Here is a 15,809-nt window from a genome sequence, read left to right on the forward strand (position 1 = left end):
TGAGAACATTATGGTATGAACAGCACTATCCTACATCTTTTAGAAAGCTCCCCCTCTTTAAGAGCTGGCAGATTTATCTTTTACAAAATTTCCTCATCTTAAGACCTAGGATATTTGTGGTACTTACCATAGCAAACCCCAATATTTGTACAGTATTGACTTTAATCTTTCCTCTTAAAGAAAATCAGGTCACTTTCTAGTTTGCTTTAACAAACGTGCAAAGTACCTATTCTTCATTTAGTCAACAAAAATGAACTGAGCACCAACTATATACCAGCTAATGGGGAAACAATAAACAACTTATTACATAATTCCTTTTGCCATTACAAATTCAAAATGCTGTAAGAAAGTACAGGCTACCATAGCCACCATAGGGGATTGACCTAGTTTGGGGGTTGGGAGAGGCATTAGAAGGCTTACTAGTGAATAAAATGTTAAAAGCCTTGAAGGGTGAGTAGAAACAGAAAAAGAAGTACCATACAAAGAGTGTGTATAAAGGCCTGGAGATAAGGTAAGATTCCTATGCAAGGAGCTTAAAAAAGAGGGGGGAGATTGTACAAGGCCAAGCGAGTGAAGTAAGCAGGGACTTAATACTGTGTTAAGGAGTTTGAACTTCATCCTAAGAACAATGAGAAACTATGGATGGTATTAAAGCAGGAGCAATAATGATTTGTTTTCAAAAGTTTACTCGACTAAGGCATAGGAAACGAATTAGAGCAAGAATGAATGCCCAGACCAGCTGCCAGAAATCCGGGTGAGACATGGTGAAACCTGCGTAAAGGGAGGTAGCAGTAGAGACAGAGTGGACGGATATTTAAGTGGTAAAATGAATGGAGCATAGCGATGGGGTTGTGAGTTGCGGCCCTGGTGAACTGAGTGTATGTTGATAATGCCATTTTTCCTGTTAGGTACAACTGGTGGTGGTAACGGCTTCGGAGTGCTTGGTGGGATGAGTTGTTTCGGAGACCAGGGTTTCCTTCTTAAAAAGAGGACTTCTTTGGCTACCAAGTGTAATATTTCCATTGAATGCTTAACTAGCATTGGGCAGGTCAATGATGCACCGCTTTCCACCCACTAGTGCCCCCAATATTTTTTAAATAGATTCCTATCACAGTGATCTACTCCCACAGCGCTAATACTTTGACCATACATCTGCCTGGAAAGTCCTTAATTCCCTCCTGCAGCCAATTTGACCAGATTCGATGTCACCTTCTCAAGGAAACGTTTCCGCTGTCTACCACCCCACCGATCCGTCCCTCTCCGCCACTAAACAGTGAGTTCCAGGCAGCACAGACGAAGCACCCTTCGGCTTTGTGCTGCTGGCGTCCAGCGCAGCACACTTCAAACACTGGGTGGTCCACAAACATTTACTTAGCCGCATTTATCCTCCCGGGTTGAGTCCCTCGCGCGAGTAAGAGGCAGGTCGCGCTTGCAGGGTTTGGGCCGCCGGAAATGACGCGCTCTTAAGGACGACGTGATTCCGGTCCCGAGAGCCGCCGCCGCCGGGGGGACGGGCTCCGCTGGCCTGCCAACTCCGCTGCTCTGGAGGATTCACGCGTGGTAAGGAGCTACGTGCGGCAGAGCCGGATGGTGTCCCGGGACCCTCAGGTGCTGGAGAGGCCCTCCATTTCCTGGGACCTCAGCGGGACTGGCTGCTAGGTCCCCGAAAGCCTCCAGCGCCAGGTGGGGGTGGAGCGCCGAGCTACCGGCCTGCCGAGGACGCCGGCTCAGGAACCGGCCTCAGCTGGAGAGCGCTGGCCACTCGGGCGGGCGCGTCCGGTCCCACGTGCGAGTGGCCCTGGCCGACCCGGGCTTGACACCCAGAGCTTCCCACTTTCCACTTCTCACGTGCTCAGGGGAAGAATAATCCAACTCCTCTTGAACAGCTCCAGCCCCGACTGTGACAGTCCCAGGGTCTGCAGTGATGAGTGTGCGCCTGTAGTGTAAAGTGGTGTGCAAAGGCTCACACTTATTTATTGGCTCCTCTCCTCAGCTTGAGTTCAAGGGATGTTTCCGACGTCAGGAGCTGGGATTAACACTGGTTGGTACACGGGGTCCTGCCTTGCGAGGGGTGCGGTTTAATAATTGATTATTTGAAATCACTTGGGCTAGAATTACCTTACTTATCCTCTTATTAGTAAGAGAGGAAACCCCAGTATCATTAACATGACTGTAAACATTTTTATATATTTTACTAGTCATTCTGCGGGAAAGAGTTGTAATGACAAACTTCACACCAAAGGACAGGATTTCTGTATACAATTTGCTATGCAAATTGCGTTGAAAGGGCAGACTAAGCAAGAAGATTGGGAGAAAATAGCCCTGGGAGTTAGAGGTAAAAAATAAACCTCTAGGAAAACTGTAGAATTTGGGAAGGATAATGTCATTCACTGTATTACTATGTGATTTAGATTTTGTGAAATAACTTGGTTTCTCATTTTCCAGTTTTAAGCAAATACGTGTGTGTGTTGTCTGTTTTTTTACTTGTGTGGTAGCTTCTCTGGTAAGAGCTAGATTTACTCACAACCATATCTATGCAGATTATAAAATTATATAGATATATAAATGAAGTAAAAAATGTTTTAACAAAACTTATAACATATGGGCATATGTGGTATAGTGATATAGCATGTATCTTTAGTTTTTTTTTTTTCCTTTTAAATGATGACTAACTGCCATGCTTGTCTTAAAGATTGATACAGCATCTCTGATGAAACCATGACCAGGTGGGCACGAGTTACTACCACACATAACAAAAGACCCTTGCGGGCAACTTCATGGGAGGACATGAAGAATGGGTCCTTTGAGGAAAAAAGCCAAAACCGACCAAAGAGTAAACAACTCGAAGCCAATAGGCTGTCCCTTAAAAATGATGCACCCCAAGCAAAACACAAAAAGAACAAAAAGAAAAAGGAGTACTTAAATGAAGATGTGAATGGATTCATGGAGTACCTAAGGCAAAACTCACAGATGGTTCACAATGGGGACATGATAGCAACAGACAGTCAGGAAGTAAGGGAAGAAATTGCAGTTGCTTTGAAGAAAGATAGTCGTAGGGAAGGAAGACGATTAAAAAGACAAGCAGCAAAGAAAAATGCAATGGTAAGATTATCACTTCTACCACAATAGTACTTTATATGGCTAGAAACTATTATACACACATATATTTTAGCAATCTAATTGCTGTTCCGTACTAAATTTATAAAGTACATTTTGAGGGCTAGTAATAACATTAGGCCTTTTTTTTTTTAACACTTCCTATATGCTAGGCTCATAAGGTACTGTTGTAATTTTTACAATAACACTACAAACGTGATGGCACTGTTCCTATATTATAGGTAGAAAAAACTGACATTCAACCCCTATTCATTCAAGTATGTAAACTTTAATTATCTTGCTGAAAACCACTTAGCTAGTATAAGAGGCAAAATTCAAATACAGGAAAAGGTGTTAATATTTGATTACTTAGAATAGTGCCTGGCACTATGTGAGTATATGTGTTATTAAACATGAACCTAAATGGGCTGCTAACTATGCAGTCCAGCCCAAAATAATTTTTTTTTCAACCCCACAGTTTGTCTTCAAAACCTATGTTCTCAATTCTGCCTGCCATTTTAAAAAGAGATCAAAATAAGGAGGAAGGTTAAGTATAACAGGTTAAATATGTGTGGTTCCTATTACTTAAAAAAGATGTTCTTTTGTCTTTATCCATGAAAAAGACATAAGAAGGAGTTCTAATAAGAATCATACTAGTTAGTAACAGAGCAGAGTGATAGAGTTAACACTCTTTGAGACTCTTCCTAGTCATTGCTCTCCACCTTCCCATATTACTTATACTCAGCAGAATGCTGGTGGCTAAAGGTTTGTTTCTGTGGTGCTTAGCCCTAGATTTTAAATGATGTCAGACATTTAAAATGAAATATTTTAGTATAACTTTTTCCCAGCTGTAAGTAGATTTCCTGTCTTCTAGCAGGATACTACATAAGAATCAGGATTTATTACCAGTTTTACACTTTCTATTTTTATTAGAATTACGAAGTGTAGAATACTGTACCAATGTGGGCTTGAAATGTCATAGGCGCCATAAACGTAGCTTCTGACTATTTGCAGTGTTAGTTCTATGTAGTGTCATATTTAAAGATAATTATTTAGAGAATGATGAAACATTCTTTGTCGATAAATTGGGATAGAAAGATAATCATTTATGTTTAGATCAGGATAGTTTTGTTTAAATTGTACAATTATTTAAAAATATTTTTAAGTCGAGTTAATTTAACTCAAAGATAATTTCATTGACATAAGCATTATGGTGAATTGCATACTATTTGAAAAAGTTTACTACTGTGACTTTTTAAGAGAAGTTTTGTTTGTAATTATGGGGAAAGATTGTTTTTCAAAAATAAAAGGAATGCTTTAAAGTACTTTAAATAGTATTGCTTATTTTAACCTACTTTCAGCTCGTTTTCATAGAACTTTTTTAATACCTCATACTAAGCATCAGTTCTTAATTGCTAATAAATTAAGATACAGAAATTTATTAGTCCACTCTCCACAATCCCATCTACATTAAATTTAAGGATCATTCAAAAAACTTGTATTTGGTGAGGTTTAGGTAAAAACCTGTCAGGTTATGTTAGCGACCACCTTGACTTCACCAAGAATCCAAGACTTATTTATTTTGGTGATCCATTTTTTAGCATTAGCTTTTCCTCCAATTGTAGAATAAATGCATTTTCTTTGTTTGGAACCAGCTCATTCTAAATGTAAAATTCACTGAAGAATAAAAGGACTCATTCTTTTCCAGTGTTATAAGACAGGAAAAAAAGAGTAAAGACAATTGCAAAATGTTATGTTTTATTTTGAATTTGTTGAATTTGCTTTTTTTAAAAAACCTATGCTTGTTTGGGAAAAAGAATTATTAAATGATGAATGATTTGTTATCCAAATACTATATATACCTTTTTCTAGTTTAAATAAAATAATTTAAATATCTAGCATCTTTGATTATGACTGATATTCTCATTCACTGCAGCAAAAAATATCCTCCAAATTGTGAAGTAGTATGTAAAGCAACCAAACCATTGTTCAATGTTATGCTAAATAATTTATCTTAGAATTATTCTTTTAAAATGAATTGTATATACATCTATTTTTTGAATATTAAAGAATATGTATTGAGTATACAAAAACTGTAAGGTATAATTTTAGGTATGAAATATATTTTATGACTTGAATCATTATTTAAATGGAATCATTCAACCCCTATTCATTCAAGTATGTAAACTTTAAAAGTGCAAGTATTAATTTTGAGTGATAATTTTTATGGCCATTCTCTATTCCAGAAAACTCAGTTTTTCTAGTGCAGACATCCCCATTAATGAAATGTATAGTCCATATTTGCTTAACTCATTTAAGCAGTTAAGATACAAAGCCATTTATAACTTTGTGTCTGAGATTGATGGATTCGTTTTCAAAAACACTGAAACACCAATGGATATGACATTTATTGTTTAGGATTATGTGAACCACTTTTTTCCTACAGAAAAATGTTGAGATATCAAAAAAAGAGCTAGATAACCTACCTTAAAATGAAAAATGTTTTAAAGATATTTTTAATAGCAAGAATTCATAAAGTAAACTCACATTTTGTTTTCCTAGGTCTGTTTCCATTGTAGACAACCTGGCCATGGGATTGCAGATTGCCCAGCCGCCCTTGAGAATCAAGATATGGGCACTGGAATATGTTACCGGTGTGGATCCACAGAGCATGAAATAACCAAGTGCAAAGCTAAAGTAGACCCAGCTCTTGGTGTGTATGTGTGTGTGTGTATATTTTCTATCAGTTTTTGATTTGGGGAAAATGGCCAGTAAGTTGCCAACTGGGATTTTTTGGTGACCAGGTTTGTTATGAGTATGCCACTTTTTGAAATCATGTGAGATAAAATTTTAAATTATGTAAAAACAGATGTTTTCTCAGAGCACTTTAAAATAATATGAATGACATAACATACATAACCAACTTAAAAGAAACTGTTTGATCTTTACAGGTGAATTTCCTTTTGCGAAATGTTTTGTTTGTGGGGAAATGGGGCACCTGTCCAGAGCTTGTCCTGATAATCCCAAAGGACTCTATGCTGATGGTAAGTACTATTACCCTTACATGTCAAAAATGATGATCATCATGCAGAGTTGTGATTTAATTTCAACTCTTACTCAGCTCTTGTATAGTAGCAAAACCTCGAGAATTTCATTATTTTTATCTAGTGCTATTCTATATACTGGACTTTTTGTATAATATGATTTGATATATTAATAAACCAAATCAGAAATAACTAGGGTGTATATTTCCAACTCTTTGTGCTTGCTTCAACATAATTTATGAGAATATGTTGTAACTGTCTACTTTTAAACATAACAGAAGCAAAGGGATTATATCTCAAACTAATGTAAGATTTTAAATATAAGATTTTAAAAATAGTTGTAAATTTCATCTCGGCCTAGCATATCATTTTGTGAAGGGCTAGTACAGACTATTCATATTTGTAGTAATTTTTGTTTCTGAATGTTTTCCTTAATTGTCTGGCATGGGATCATGTAACTTTGTCTTTAGCTCAGCTAATATCTAAAGGTCCCCATAATAAAATCACATTTGTTAATGTGATAGCTGGTACTATCAGGGTCTAGACACCTCTTGTGACATGTCCTGGGTTCCATTGGAGAACTTCAGTGAAAAAGCATAGCTTTTGGAGTTAATCAGATCTATTATAGCCTCAGCACAACGTATAATATGAAGATGAAAAAACTGAACATATTTCATTGATTCTAAGATACACATTTTTTTTACATTTTAATATCTCTAAATTCAAGATGTATCTGAACCATTGGTGGATCCCACATAATTGTCAGGTTTTCTTTTTTTCTGAGAGGTATGTTAAAGAATGACATATCGTATCATGGGATCTTAGATTTGATTAATTATGGTATTTATCTTGAAGAGTTATGAGGATTTAAATATATTATTTCACTATGTTCTTCAAACACTAAAGAGTCGTGGGCCTAGAAAATGCTCTGAAGTGCCTTCCAATTTTGAACTCATGAAACAGATCATATAACATGACTCATGAGCAAAGATGGCTTTGGATGAGCAACCAAAATGACTAGATATAAAAAAAGCATGCAGCAAGGGGAGTAGATCAATAGAAGTGAGAGTTGAACCAGATTTATAGCCTGTAGGGTCATTTTCTGAGCAAGTCACTTAACATTATGAGCATGATCATGATAATGCTTGACCATTACACAAAAGACTCATTTTAGAAACCACATGTGTCTTTATTCACAATCTTGGAATGCTGCTTAAACTAGGCAAATGGGCATTTTCATTAGGTTAGGGTGCCTAGCAGAAGGCACTGAAACAAACATTAATTTTCATTTCTTTCATAACTGTTCACCCCCCTCTGACCTAAGGAACAATAATTTCTAACCTTTTGGGGGGTCCTTCATCATTAGAGAATCTGATAAAAAACTGTGAACATCCTTCTCGACAAATGTATCAACACACAAATTTGGCTCACAGGTTCAAGAGTTCAGAAACATTTCCTATTTAATCACGGTTAAGATCCAGTCTTCTGTGCAGTGGCTCTTGCATACTCCAGAGGACAAGTGCCTTCCATTATATCTTTCTTCTCTTTCTCACTCTCTCCTCCCCCTTCACCCTCAAAGGCAAGAAATGGTAGGTAGTACAGTTTAGAGCTCTGTGAGGTCAAGAGGAATAGGAATGGTGGCACCTACCTACGTTCTTGGCTCTAGTTACCTTGACAACTGAGAAGGTTGTAAGGACCAAATAAGATATGAAAGTGCTTTGAGACATTAAAAGTCTTATGTAAGAATAAGAGGTTTTCGTTGACTTTGTTCTTTTAACAGGTGGTTCCTGCAGACTTTGTGGTTCTGTGGAACATTTTAAGAAAGATTGTCCTCAAAGTCAGAGTTCAGGTGAGATCTCTGGGCTTCCATTTGGAAGGGGTGAGATAAGTATTCCTCTATGTTTCTGCTGCATTTTGTTATTGGTAATTCATTGAGGTACTAATTTTAAGGCAACCTGGTTTCTGCTGCAGTGATAATCATGCGTCTGTCAGCAATGGACACAGTAATAACTGCTGTTCTCAGGTGAAAACAAAAAAGTGACCAGTCAGTCCTAAAGAACCCTGATTTTATCAAATATCTTACTGATAAACATTTATATTTGCTAACTAATTTAATAATAGAGCCAATTCTTTTAAAGTATTGATTCACTAAGTGAAAATAAGAAATATGAAAATAACTTTCATGAGTACCCTCATACATGCTTTGCTTTGTGTATATTTGAAGGATAAAGAGTTGGTTGCAAAAACTGCTGAAAATACTAAAATTATGTTATCCCCACAGCATCTGGCTAGTTGTATATTCTGCCTAATGAAGCACCACATTTGGTCATCAGAAGTTTCATGAATCTTCACTATATTTATGGCAGTTTTGGGGGGATGTGAAGACCATTATTACATTAGTTTACTTACATTAGAATGGTAATCCTGTGTGAAAGAAAGCAAGTCAGTAGGATAGCCCAGGAGTGCTTCTTAGGGAAAAAGCACATTTCTTTTTATTTCAAATAGTCACAGTACTACACAAATAAGTCTCCATTCTTACTTCTTAATCCTAACATATAAATTTGAAAACCAAGAGTTCTTGTCTTTATTACATTGTAGTCAGTAAGATTGAAATGATGAAGTAGAATTTGAATTCTCCCTCTTGGGAGGATTGCCACTTCCCAAATGACAAGACTGACAAGCAGATGTTGTATAATTTCACAGGTGGAATCTTGTGCATTTAAAACTGATGCTTCATAAGTCTTGCTGTTTACAGACTCTTGGAATTCATTGACTCTATAATGATGAACTCTGGGAAAGAATGAAAGCGCTTTCTCATCAATTTGTGCATTGCAAAGCAGTGGCTGCGTTTCCCTAATTGGGATGAGAAATTGCCTGTGGTACTCCGAAATCAAGGGTTATAATCAATTACAGAATTGCTCACTTTCCTTTAGTGATGGAGAGTGTTTCCTCCTTATGATTATTCATGTCAAAACTAGTTCCCTTGCTAAACCAGTACCTATCTAGGTGGATATATTTGATTGCTGTTTTTCTTACATTCTGACTTTTCTGTTGGTTTACAGATCGAATGGTTACAGTTGGTCGCTGGGCAAAGGGAATGAGTGCAGACTATGAAGAAATTTTGGATGTGCCTAAACCACAGCAACCCAAAACAAAGATACCTAAAGTTGTTAATTTTTGATAATGATTAGTATGATCATAAGTTACCACCTCATTGTTAAATTCTGAACTGGGCATTCTCAGAAGTTGGAGCTGGTATCCCTTGGAGAAGCCTAGATTATAGATATCTATGTGATCTGGGCGTGGTCAGTTTCTTGACTACTGTCCATCAAGGAGTACTTCTTCCACAGAGAAAATCGCTGAAGAAAAGCATAAGATATTTAAACTGGATTCTTTAAAAGAACCTATTTTTAACAGATAGAACAGGTGTAACTAAGTGGTTATATACCTAAATGTAACACTCATCTTTTTCTTAAAAACAAAATTATGCATTAATCTGAACCACTCCTAAACAAAGAGTAAACTGCTTTGCATTTGGAAATGAATTTTTGGTTATATTTTTTTCTAGGTTCAAAGTATCAATTTATTATTATAGTAGAAATGTATAAGTTGCCACAAAACCTGCTATATTTTAAAAATATTTAATAAAAACTCATTTGCTATTATTTTTCTGAACATTTAATTTTGTATTGAATTAGCCATTGTGCATTAATGTAACAATCCCATTGAAATCACAATCTCTTATGAGTCCTAAATGAGGTTAATTTTGGTTAATTTGTTTTAGTTTTGACAAAGAATTACATATTGGTGAGGTTAAAATTGAATAGTACCTCATGTTGATCGCAGCTCTTTCTTTGCCTTGATTTTCAAGAAAGCAATTCTAGCCAAAATTCATTTTGGAGCATTTAACCAGAATGATGGCACATAACAGATTGTATGTCAAATTTAATAACATTTTGTTCACATGTTTTAGAGGAGTGAGGGTGAGATAAAAGTATCACCATAATAAGAGTTAGAACACTAATCAGAGACCCATTAGCTTCTTTGTTTGATTTGATGAATACATGCATACTTAATACATATATTTCATGAGGCTTAAGGCTCCCATTGTACTGTATAATGGAATGACTCTGGTGGATTGTGTTTCATTTGGAATGTTACCTGATTGGATCCATTTGTAACTAAAGGAAACAGCTGTGATTAGTTACTGATGCTTCAAAAGCAAAATATTTACCAAATAAGAAAAGAAACACTTTTCTCTGTTTTAATGTCTGCACAACTCAACACTTCTAGTCTTAATAGGAACTGTCTTTTATTTTCATTGAGAGAGGAAAACACGACATATTATGGCTCGGAAAATGGGTGCCCTTTTACAGGAATTGCATAAGTCATGCAGCTGGACAAGGACAGCAGTGCTGCCTTAGTCATTTAGTCCAAATGCACCAGATTTTTTTCACTTGCTCGATTGGGAGCCAAAGAAAACCTGTCAGCTGCAAGTTAAGTTTGATTTTTACAGTTTCCAGTGCAGAGATATTAATGTCCATCTTGTCTTCCTTGGTTTACTGTTTACATTGTAATGATCTATAAATTAGATCATTAGAAATAAATTGCAGGTACCGAATATAACATTAAGAAAGTGTATGGATACTTTTTTCAAAGAAATTCACCAGAAACAAATTTTGACATCCTGAGAGGTTGTGTTTCTTCACAGGAATAATGTTCATTTTCTTAGCTAAAAATGCCTAAAGAGGAAGGCAAACTTTTATGTATTCATTATGTTTCCTGAGCACCTGCTATGTTCCTTATACTTAGGCACTTAGTATGTAGCAGTGAATAAGATGGACAAAGCCACATGCATTCTAATGGGACTGAAGAATGAAGAGGTGACAGGAAAAAAATAAGTGTCAGAAATACCAGAATATAAGAAAAGGATATTTTATTACATTTAAAAAAAATTGTTGAATCCCCTAAAACTTAGTTGTTAGCATTCTTTTCTTCCTTCAGTCCTTTGAAAATGTCATCCCTTGTTAAAAGCTTATCTTTTACTTTTTTATGGCTGATAAAATCTAGCCCTAATATCCTGATTCAGTCCCATCTTCTCACCTGCCTGCTGGACATTCCTATTTGGATGTCACACTTACAAATTCAGTGTGGCTTTAAACAATCTCATCCCCCTGGAAAAAAACACCCAAAGACTAATTTCCCTTCTTGTCTTTGTTTTTTTTTTTTTCACTACAATTATATTCCAAGCTACTAGGCTTGAATCTCAGGTTCCTCTTTTCTTGACGGTCCCTCCTTCCAAGCCCATGGCCAACCTCCCCTTACTTCCGTCAGGCTTCTGCTTTATAGTCAGCCCAGTAGTCTTTCTATAACCAGCCTTATAGGAACTAACTCCTTCCTGATCCCAATAACTTTTCATTCTCTTGCTCTCTAAATTTTCTCCATAATACATACCCCTACTTAACACAATTTGTCCCCTTGCCACCAGATTCTAGGTTACGTGAGGGCAGGAATTTTGACTCTTGCTCATTACTCTTTCCCAAGAAGTACTCAGCACATAAGAAGCATTCACTTTTGTTGAGTAAATGAGTAAACTAAATAAGTGATATAAAGGGAATTACCAGAAATGATGCAAATGACTATCTACTTTAGATTGGATAATCAAGGGAAGGCCTCTGAGGGGCAGATTTTTCAGCTGAAATCTTCATGACAAGACGGAACCAGTTGTAAAGATAATGGGAAAAAGCATTTAGGGAAAGGGAATAGTCAAAGCTCCTAAAGGGGGAACAGGCTTGCCGTAATGTGGTCTTTTTGCAACTGGCTTCCTTTACTTAGTATAGTGTTTTCAAGATTCATCCATAATATTCCACTGTATAGGTATACAGGGAGGTATATAGGGAGTAAGCCTTGGATATCCTGACATGAGATAACAGAGAAATGCAATTATACTGAGGAAGGAGTATGCTCCAGTAGTTGAAAAACAGCAAAGGGGCCAATGTGACTGGAAAAGAGTGAAAGATAAATTAGTAGAAGATTAGATAGTTAATAGGGTCACAGTTTATAGGTTCTACCAGTTAGTTTCTGTTGCATAACCACAAAATCTCAGAAGAATACAAAAATAATCATTTACTTAGCTCATGCCTGTGAGTCAGATCTAGGCTGGGCTTGCTCACACCTGTATGAAGTTTGCTTCTGAGTCAGCTGAACTAAGCCAGGGTCAGATAAAGCAGCTCTGTTCCACGTGTCTCTCTTCCTTTTCCTGGAACCAGCAGGCCAGCCCTGACATGTTTTTCTCATGACAGTGACAGAGATGGGAGAGGGCAAGTCCATGTGCAAAAACACTTGTCAAGCCTTTGGTTATATTATGTCTGTTAATGGTCCATTGACGAGTCACATACCAAGCTCAGAGACAATAGGTAGAATAGTGCACTCCATTCATAGAGGTGGGGATGGTGGTAACGGAGTGAACGTTTCTGAAAAATCATCTAATATACCATAAAGGGCCTTATAGACCATTATTGGGTGTTGGCTTTTACTCTCTGATATGCAAAATTGTTCATGGGTTTTGAGAAGAAATCTGACTGCTGAGTTGAGAGTAGAGTGAAGGGAGAAGCAATAACAGAAACAGAAAGATGTAGATTAGGTTGTAGTGGTGTTGATTAGAAGGGCTCAGGTACTAGCTACATTTTTCATATAGAGCTGTAAGATTTGCTGTGCAGAAGGAGAGATTTGACAAACACTAGGATGTATCTATCTCCTAAGTGCTCTAAACTCTAATGGAGAAGTCCTTCAACTTTTAAAAGTTATCCTGTAGAGGAGGCTAACTTGACATATGCTGGTTTGTCTTATGAGTTAAGACAAATCACAGAGTAGAATAATGAATGTTGAAGTCTAGGGAATAAAGTGCTAATGTAATAGTTATGAAAGAAGAGCTCAGTTAATATTCTCTTTCTCTGCAATATCACATTTTGCAGGTACTTTCTGTGTGTATATATAGCAATAGATACAAAATTGGTTAGCCACCTTGAATATATGTTAAATGACACTAGTAAAGTAGTTCCTATTACTAAAATTGATTGGATTCTATTATGTTTTAATGTCTTCCTAATTTAAAGCTCTAAAACATGTAATACATCTTGTCAGATGCTCCTGACATACAGATACCTGATGTAATGGAACAATTCCACACTATTAATCAACTCGCCGACTTATCATTTTTTACTATATAAAATGTCATAAAATTGCAAACAGAATATGTTTCACCTCTGTAGTCTAAAACTATTTGTGATCACTTAAACCAACTATGTACCATTTTACAGAACACACAATATTGCATATGGGCAGTTTTCTATTGCCTGTGCCCCTGGAAGGGAGCTGAGTCACAGATCATCTAAAACATTTTTAAGGCTTTTTTAATGCTAATCTAAATCAATGGTATTTGACCTGAGATATATTTTGTTTTTTAATCTCTTCCTAACTGCATTTTGCTTAGGCCGATATTAAATTATTTTGTGGCCCAAAAGCTGGTCAAGTGTCAAGGCTAAGGGTGCTTGCAATTAAAAGTGGGAAATCATATGACGGATAATTGAAAGTTTGCCATTTAACATGCTTACCAGCCCATCCTAAGTAGCATTCTCTATGAATTACATACAGAAGGCTGCTGTCTCCTTCAGTGGATTTCCAGCAAAGTATGGCAAGATGCTAGTGGAAATCTGGTTAAAATAAGATACCTGTTTCAAAAAGAAAATATAATATTTTAATTTCTTATTGACTTGGAGCTTTTTCAAGCAGAGAACTGAATCTTGTTGACATAGGAGAAGCTAGGTCCCTACTCTCCTGGGGACCTTCTGGAACAGATCTGAAAGGATGACTTTATTCTCCAGGTGTGGACATACACTGCAGAATTACAGTCAGTTAGGAAATCTGAGTAAACGATTTCTCATATCTGTAGGAGCAAAATAACCCACAGATGTTTCATCAAACTTACGATGCACGAACTGCCGTCAATAGCATGGATGAGAAAATCCAGCACATACAATTTCACTTCTGACGTACTATGGAGAAGGTGGGACTGATGGCAGAATAACTGACTTCACTGCCACTGTGTAAGTGTTACAGAAAGATCACTTGTGAGGAATGAAGAATAGTTGTTAGAAAATAAATTCGTATAGTTAATGTAATTTATTTATATAGGTAGAAGTGAAATTATGAAGAGACGCAGATCTTCTAGAAAACATTCTCTAATGGCTACATTCAAGCACAGGAAATAGTATAAGGGCCACAGGTATTTTCTGCCTAAGAATTACATATTCTTTGTATAACTCTGCAAAGCTGGAATCAACCTCCAAACTTATTTTATTGTGCCCAAATGGGTTGTAATTTCAGTCTCTTCCTTTTTAATGAAAAAGTAATACCCATTATTTTGAAGAGCCCTCAAACAATAGGGAACCCTACAGGCTAGAATATAGAAGTTTTACTTCAGTCTACCTTAGTCACAGTGCACTTCCATCCTAGAAAAGATCACTTTTAACATTTTGCATATCCCTCTAGAACTTTTTATAAATATATAACATTTATGTAAGCAAATGCACATATATAGATTTTTATGTAAATATAATAATTTTACAAAAATTGGTCTATAATTTGAGTTTTCACTTAACAATAAGTCTTTGGAGGTTTTTTCTGTATCAGTACCTCTATAATTAATTCATCCTTTTTAATGCTGGCACAGTACTTACTCTGTAGTATGGCTCTACTATAACTTATAAGACAGAGCTTCAGTTAATTTCTAATATCTTTTGCCATAACAAATGATACTACACTGAAAATCCATGTGCATTAATATTTATACATGTGTGGGATTATTTCTATAGGCCAACTTTGACATTAGAAATGATGCTAGCCAGTCCAGGGGTAGACCTTTACTATCCTGGCAGCTACTACTTCCTGTCTCTGAACACTTGCTCTTGGGACCCTTCCTCTTAGAACCTATACGGTGTTCTCTGAGAAGTCCAATACCCATGGAGAACCTATGGAGAGACACTGATTGACAGCCCTAGCTGGCAGCTGCCAAAGGCTAGCACAATCAAGCCTTTGTAAATTCTAAACCAATTCCAGGTATTTTATTTGATTTTTACTGATAGTGGAATGTTCCAAAGGTTTGCTAAATATCAATTTTTTGCAAAGAGCAAAAGGAAAGGGAACTGCTTTAGAAATCTTTCATGGTGCTTTGCACGTGTCTAGCACTTAATAGATTTTTGTTGTTGTTGTCGTTGTTTGTTTTAGTGATAACTAAAGGTGCATCTAGAAAAAACTCAGATGAACATCATTCGAGACCAGAAATGCTTACGTTGACTTCCTTATTTTCATATCTTTTTTCTTTCTACTTTATATTATAAAACATTGCTGTAACACTTAAATTTCTTATACTCACCCATCTTTGTGAGACTTTCTTCATGATAAAAGTACTACCAAGTCTTTGGGTTTGTCACCATTCACTACAGGACAAGTGATATATCTGATCATCTTTACCCGCCCAGTCTGTGACTTCACAAGACCTTTATAAATAGAACAATAAAAGAAAGGTTGTACTTTTCTATCTGATAGAATAAGGCATTCGATTCTTTCATTTGATTGAATAACTTCATTATTGATGTCTATCTTCATCCT

General features: G+C 36.4%; 2 protein-coding genes across 10 annotated transcripts in view; one reads left to right on the forward strand and one right to left on the reverse strand.

The window, feature by feature from the left end:
- Positions 1 to 1,416: 1,416 nt before the first annotated feature.
- ZCCHC9 (zinc finger CCHC-type containing 9) lies at positions 1,417 to 9,805 on the forward strand. 9 transcript variants are annotated; one of them, XM_039874961.1, is made up of 8 exons: positions 1,464 to 1,560; positions 1,994 to 2,041; positions 2,199 to 2,335; positions 2,693 to 3,102; positions 5,659 to 5,809; positions 6,048 to 6,140; positions 7,921 to 7,989; positions 9,203 to 9,805. In XM_039874961.1, exons 4-8 carry the CDS (start codon positions 2,719 to 2,721, stop codon positions 9,319 to 9,321), a joined length of 816 nt encoding a protein of 271 aa, XP_039730895.1. In that variant the 5' UTR covers positions 1,464 to 1,560; positions 1,994 to 2,041; positions 2,199 to 2,335; positions 2,693 to 2,718; the 3' UTR covers positions 9,322 to 9,805. The 9 variants fall into 9 exon arrangements, with proteins under 9 accessions (XP_039730893.1, XP_039730895.1, XP_039730899.1 ...); XM_039874965.1 differs by lacking the exon at positions 2,199 to 2,335 and having other exon boundaries at positions 1,475 to 1,560; XM_039874964.1 differs by lacking the exon at positions 1,994 to 2,041 and having other exon boundaries at positions 1,537 to 1,560.
- Positions 9,806 to 13,762: 3,957 nt separating this feature from the next.
- Positions 13,763 to 15,809, reverse strand: part of ACOT12 (acyl-CoA thioesterase 12) — a 41,389-nt gene continuing 39,342 nt past the window's right edge. The window contains 5 exon segments of the mRNA XM_039875184.1: positions 13,763 to 13,870; positions 14,128 to 14,163; positions 14,165 to 14,266; positions 15,570 to 15,648; positions 15,650 to 15,697. Coding sequence (XP_039731118.1) covers positions 13,763 to 13,870; positions 14,128 to 14,163; positions 14,165 to 14,266; positions 15,570 to 15,648; positions 15,650 to 15,697 — 373 coding nt within the window.

This window comes from Pteropus medius, unplaced genomic scaffold (assembly GCF_902729225.1).
Source record: "Pteropus medius unplaced genomic scaffold, Ma_sr-lr_union100, whole genome shotgun sequence".
NCBI lineage: Eukaryota > Metazoa > Chordata > Mammalia > Chiroptera > Pteropodidae > Pteropus > Pteropus medius.

Coding starts and splice junctions, on each gene's coding strand:
- ZCCHC9 (XM_039874959.1), top strand. CDS start 2,719: ATGACCAGGTGGGCACGAGTTACTACCACACATAACAAAAGACCCTTG. Junction 5,810..6,047: donor TAAAGTAGACCCAGCTCTTG/GTGTGTATGTGT, acceptor TGATCTTTACAG/GTGAATTTCCTTTTGCGAAA. Junction 7,990..9,202: donor TCCTCAAAGTCAGAGTTCAG/GTGAGATCTCTG, acceptor GTTGGTTTACAG/ATCGAATGGTTACAGTTGGT.